Here is a 6,620-nt window from a genome sequence, read left to right as displayed (position 1 = left end):
AATTATACTTTTCCCCGCTTCTTTCTTCCTCTAGTCGAGTTCTGATCATCCAGCCATTGAAGCTAGGTCAAAATGGGCACTATCTGCAAGTATGGGTGTTCTTGTACATCTCTCCTTCAATCTTTTGATTCTTTCTGCATCATTCAATATTTTGCCCATAGAATGCTACAATTTTGCAAGTTGAGACAATGTAGCTTCTAGCATTACAACACAAAGCCACCACAAACTGACAGACAAATATAAAAAAAAAGCCTTAGTTTGTGTGTGTGTGTGGGGAAAATCTCTCAAAGGTATTAGTTCTGGCTGATGATGTTTACCTCAGTTTTTCAAGACTGTGAACAATATACAGTCAACATAGTACTAGAAATGTTCAAGATTACTTACACAAGCCCATTTGTCTTCTGTTTTCTCAATCACGATAGTCTGTGTATCACTTCCTGGTGGTATATATTCATAGTCATCATATAGAAGGCCTAGGATTGGATATTGTGTCCTGTACCTATGTAAAAGAAAAAAGCTTAATAGACTTCAAAATAATTAACTTTCATCCTTTTTTAGTCACTCCTACTTTGATATTCCCCTTATAAACCAATTTGACTCTGAATGATTTTTCACTGTTTCTAAAAATAAAATATCCCAACAGACAAACATTAGTAATGCATTTCAGAAAATGAGAAGAATATTTAGTTTTTGACCATGATTTACCACTGGCAGTATATAATCGTGATCCCAGATATGGAAAGTAAATGATATGAACTCCAAAATGACTACACTTCTGAGATTTTCCTCATCACAAGACCGAGAAAGGGTAGTTAAGTAGATCCCAGCCAGCTCATTAAGTAAGAACACAGAGTTTAGAGCATAGGTGGATATTGTGGTGGTGATTATGTGCTGTGGAGTTGGTTCTAACGCATAGTGACCCTCTAAAAGGTTTCCAAGGAGCAGCTGGTGGTTTTGAACTGCCAACTTTGTGGTTCACAGTCCAGTGCTGATCCTATAGCACCATACCAGGAGACCCAAAGGTGGGTACATGTTTTGTTGTTGTTATGTGCCCTGGAGTCAGTTCCGACTCATAGTGACCCTGCAAAGAGTTCTGAGGCTGTAAATCTTTATGGGAGCAGCTGATAGTTTTGAACTGGTCTCTAAATTCAAGGTCAAATTTTGGTTCTCCTGGACTTGTTTCAGTTTTATTCAGCTTCAGCCTGAACTTGCATATGAACAATTGATGGTCCGTTCCAGTCTATCCCTAGCCTCCTTTTGGCTGATGATATGGAGCTTTTCCATCATCTGTTCCCACATATGTAGTCAATTTGATTCCTGTGTATCCTATCTGGTGAGGTCAATGTGCATATTTGTATTTTATGTTGTTTTAAAATAATATTTGCAATAAATAAGTCATTGGTCTTATAAAATTCTATCATGTGATCTCTAGCATAGTTTCTATCACCAAAATAATATTTTTCCAACTACTTATATTTTCTCTTTGTTTCGAACCTTTGTATTCCAATCACAGTAGTTATCAATATGTCTTGATTGCATGTTTGATAATTTTCAGGCTGAAGAAGTTGGTAGAATTCTTCAATTTCATCATCACTGGGTTTAGTGGTTGGTGTGTAAATTTGAATAACAGTGATATTGAAAGATCTTCCTTGTACAGTTGTGGATACTATCCTATCACAGACAGCATTATACTTCAAGATACATCATGATATGCTCTTTCTGATGATGAAAGTAATGCCATTCCTCTTCAATTTGTCACTCCCTGCACAGTAAACCATATGCTTAACAGATTCAAATGGCCAATAACTGTCCATTTTAGCTCACTAATGCCAGAAACAGACTGTGGAATGTACCATCACTTGCTCATATGCAAGTTCAGGCTGAAGCTGAAGAAAATAAAAACAAATCCACAAAAGACAAAATATTATCTTAAACATATCCCACCTGAATTTAGAGATCATTTCAAGAACAGATATTATGAACCAAAAACTAATGAGCAAAGACCAGAAGAGTTGCAGGATGACATCAAGAACTTCATACAGAAAAAAAGCAAAAGGTCATTAAGAAGACAAAAAAGAAGGGTTCTAGTGTAGCAACAATTGTGAGGTTGGCACAGGATTGGGCAATATTTTGTTCTGTTTTGCATAAGGGTGCTATGCAAAGCACCTAACAACAACAACAATGCCTAGGATATCAATCTTTTTGCATTCTATTTCATTTTTGACAAATATCAATTTTCTTAGATTCATGTTTCATACATTTCAAGTTCTGATTATTAATACGATGTTTTTTCTTATTTTTAGTTGTGCCCCATCAGAAAATGTAGGTAGACTTATTCCATTTGAGTCATCATTGTCAACTCTACTTTGAAGAGGCAACTCCTCCCCAGTGGTATTCTGAGTTCTTTCCAACCTGAGGGGCTCATCTTCTGGCACTATATCTGACAATATTCCATTGCTATTAATCATGCTTCACTATTCAATATTTTGGTGCTATCTGACAGTGTTCCACTGTATTCATAAGATTTTCAGTGGCTAAATGTTCAGAAGTAGTCTGCCTCTCCTTCTTCCTAGTCTGTCTTAGTCTGGAACCTCAGCTGAAAGCTGTCCTCCATGTACACTGCTGGTATTCAAAACACCAGTGGCCACGCTTCCAGCATAACAGAAGCACACAATTCTACCAACTTTTTCTGTCTGAAATTGATCAAACATGCAATCAAGATGTACTAACAATTGCTGATGATGGGAATGCAAATGTTGAAAATGAAGAGGAAGGATCAGTATTTGGAAAATACGGCCTTGGTGATAGAAACGATGCTGGAGATCACATGATAGAATTTTGCAAGACTAATTATTTCTTCACTGGAAATACCTTTTATAAACTACAGAAAAGACAACTATGTATATGGGTTTTACCAGATGGAATACACAGAAATCAAATTGACTACATCTGTGGAAAGAGTATGAAAGTGCCATATCATCAGCTACAACAAGGCCAGGGAGAGACTGTTCTGGCTGAAGCTGAAGAAAATTAAAATAAGTCCATGAGAGCCAAAATATGACCTTGAACATATTCCACTTGAATTTAGAGATCATCTGAAGAACAGATTTGATGCATTAGACACTAAAGACCAGAAGGGTTGTGGGATGACATTAAGAACATCATACAAGAAGAAACCAAAGGTCATTAAGAAGACAAGGATGAATGAAAAAAAAAACAAAACAAAATTGATGTCAGAAGAGACTCTGAAACTTGTTCTCCAGCACAGAGATGCAAAAGTAAGTAGAAGAAACAAGGAAATAAAAGAGTTGAAAAGAAAATTTCAAAGACAATTTCAAAGGCTCAAGAAGACAAAGCCAAATATTATAATGAAATGTGCAAAGATCTGGAGTTAGAAAAACAAAAGGTAAGAACACATTCATTATTTCTCAAGCTGAAAGAACTGTTGAAACAGTTTGAGTCTCGACTTGCAATACTGACAGATTCTTTTGGCAAAATATGGAATTATGTAGAAAGCATCAAAAGATGATGGAAGAAATATGCAGAGTCAGTGTAACAAAAGGAAATGATCTGTGTTCTACAATTGCAAGAGGTAGCATATAACCAAGAGCAAGTGGTACTGATGAAAGAAGTTCGATGTGCACTGAAGGCATTGGCAAAGAACAAGGCTCCTGGAATTGATACAATACAAATTGAAATCTTTCAACAAAGTGATGCAGCACTGAAGGCACTCACTCATCTAGCCAAGAAATTTAAAGATCCTTATTTATGCCCATTCCAAAGAGAGGTAATTTAACAGCATGTGGAAATCATAGGACAATATCATTAATATCACATGCAAGTAAAATTTTGCTCTAGATTCTTAAAAAATGGCTGTAATAGTATGTTGACAGGAAACTGCCAGATATTCAAGCCAGATTCAGATGGGGACATGGAACACAGGATATCAATGTTGATGTCAGATGCATATTAGCTGAAAGCAGAGAATACCAGAGAGATTCTTACTTGTGCTTTATTGACTACGCAAAGGCTTTTGACTGTGCGGATTATGACAAACTATGGACAATACTGTGGAAAATTAGTATTCTGGAACACTTAATGATGTCCATGAGGAACCTGTACATAGACCAAGAGGCTCAACAGAACAAAGGGTCACTGAATGGTTTAAAATCAAGAAAGCGTACCTGTGGAGGTAAAACAGCTGAATATAAAATTTCAAAATGCAGCTCTAGAAGACAGTCAACTATTATAATGAAATGTGCAAAAATCTGGAGTTAGAAAACCAAAAAGGAAGAATATGCTCCAAGCATTGAGTCCATTGCTCCAAGTCAAGACCACTCCACCCTTGATCACCCCCACCTTAGCAATCTGAGAAGACCAAAGTTGGTACCTCCTCCACCAGTGTCCATTTATAGAGCCATGGTGTCACTCTGGACAAAAGAGGGTCCTTACAAGCATGTAAGGCTCTGAAAATGTCCAGTATTGTATGCATATTCAAGAAAAACCTCAGAGCCCCTAAATTTTACCACCAGCTGACTAAGAAGCAGGAAGTGTAGACTAAATCAGATTTGCAAACTGCCTGCTAGAGCACTGAGAATATGCCAAACTAAACTCTGTTTAATTGTTAGCTGGCAACTAAAATAAGTAGAGACTGCCTGACCCAAGCCATGGTATTTTCAATAACCTCATATGCATGCAAAAGCTGGACAGTGAATAAGGAAGACCGCAGAAGACTTGATGCTTTTGAGTTATGTAGAGTTGGAGGATGCTTTTGAGTTATGGTGTTGGAGGAGAATATTGAAAGTGCCATGGGCTGCCAAAATAACCAATAGATCCATTTTAGAAGAAGTGCAGCCAGAGTGCTCCTTGGAGGCCAAGATGGCCAAACTTCATCTCTCATACTTCAGACATATTGTCAGGAGGAACTAGTCACTGGAGAAGGATATCATGTTTGGTAAGGTGGAGGGTCAGAGAAAAAGAGGAAGACCCCCAATGAGATGGATTGGCCCAGTGGCAGCATCAATGGACTCAAGCTTGGCAACAGTAGTGAGGTTGGCCCAAGATGGGGCAGTGTTTCGTTTTGCTGTGCATAAGGTCACTATGGGTCGGTGCCGACTCGATGGCACCTAAGAACAACAGCAGCGATCAAACATGGAAAGAATACGGACTTTTACAAATTTAATTCAGAATAGTCACTAAATAAACATCAAAATGAACAACAACAAACAAACCACATACATATAAACACTTGAGGTGTGGGAAGAATCTGATTTCTAGGCATGCCACATTATATTTTTTAATTGTTGATTTATTAATGAAAAATTGTGAGACATGGGAAGGAATAAGAGAGTGTGGCCTATACACAGGAGAGAAAAAAGCAATGAACAGACTATAAGGTCACTATGAGTCAGAATCAACTTGATCACAACAGCAAATTCATGAAGAAGCCTTGATGTTTCACTTACTAGATACATATTTTAAGTAATTTTTAAAAATATGTTCCAAAAAACTGAAGAAAACTATGTATTAAAAAACTGAAGGAATGGGAATGATGCATCAACAAATAGAAAAAAATCAATAGAGAAATATAATTTATAAACAAGAACCACATTAAATTCTGAGTTTTTCAAGTATAGTAAGTGGATCTTAAAATTCATTAGAGCAATCAGTGAACCAATAGAGACCAATAAAGATGTTTCAGTTTGAAGAAGAGAAAGAAACAAACAAAAGTTGAGAAAATTTAGAACACCAACATATGTATATGGAAGTTTCAGCAACACAGAATAGACAAAAAAGGACAGAAACCATATTTGAAAACCCAAGGATTGAAGACTCCCAAAACTTGATCAAAAACATTGGTTTACACATCTGAAAAGCTCAAAGACTGTCAAGTAGGAAAAACACCTAGATATATCATAGTGAAAATATTAAAAGATAATGGAACAGAGATGGCTGGACAGCATTGGTGAGTGGGGCTCCGGGTTCGGGGGAGGGGAACTCACGAAAATAAACCTTCCTATGGCGAACCCACATCCTTATAGCCACCATAAGTCTCAGTACTTCAAAATCTTAAACTAGCTGTTTTTAAAAAAATCACCATACTGAGGAACTACTGGCTTTTTAAACTTGTACCCGCCACTGCGTGCAGCACAGCCCCAACTCCTTTGAGCTTGGGGGGGTGGGGCTGGAACCAACTCGTGCTGAAAGCGGTGCTTTCAGTAATTATTGAACAGGGGGAGCCACTGGAGACAACGGAAAGAGAAAGTTAGGGTCATCTGCGCCACTGTGTAATTTCGGAGCTTGCAGTGGGCAGAGAGTCAACAAAGAGAGAGTCAATAGAGAGGAGGAAAAAAAATAAAAAGAGAAAAAAACCAGCGACTATCTGATGTCATCAGTCAAGGACTGTGTCCACCCGGCCAAGTGGCCTCTACCCCGCCCAGTTGAACCGTGCTCACCTGCCCCATTGCCCCCTCTATCCCCGCACCTCCGCCTTCCTGGACTTGGACCAGACTGGACTGCAAGCGCCCACTGGAGGGTGCCCTGGCCTTCAGAGCGCGCATGCCCCGCTGACCCCACCCACACATCATAACAGACTAGAGCCCCGAGCGGGCAACCCAAGC

At 38.4% G+C, this 6,620-nt stretch overlaps 1 protein-coding gene across 1 annotated transcript in view; it reads right to left on the bottom strand.

The window, feature by feature from the left end:
• Positions 1–360: 360 nt before the first annotated feature.
• POF1B (premature ovarian failure, 1B) overlaps positions 361–6,620 on the bottom strand; it is a 287,784-nt gene continuing 281,524 nt past the window's right edge. The window contains exon 19 of the mRNA XM_006871314.1: positions 361–499. Coding sequence (XP_006871376.1) covers positions 361–499 — 139 coding nt within the window. The remainder of the gene's footprint in view (positions 500–6,620) is intronic.

Source organism: Chrysochloris asiatica, unplaced genomic scaffold (genome assembly GCF_000296735.1).
Source record: "Chrysochloris asiatica unplaced genomic scaffold, ChrAsi1.0 scaffold00167, whole genome shotgun sequence".
In the NCBI taxonomy this organism is placed as follows: Eukaryota; Metazoa; Chordata; class Mammalia; order Afrosoricida; family Chrysochloridae; genus Chrysochloris; species Chrysochloris asiatica.
Note: the sequence above shows the minus strand (reverse complement) of the source record. Positions and strands in the feature narration are given on the sequence as shown.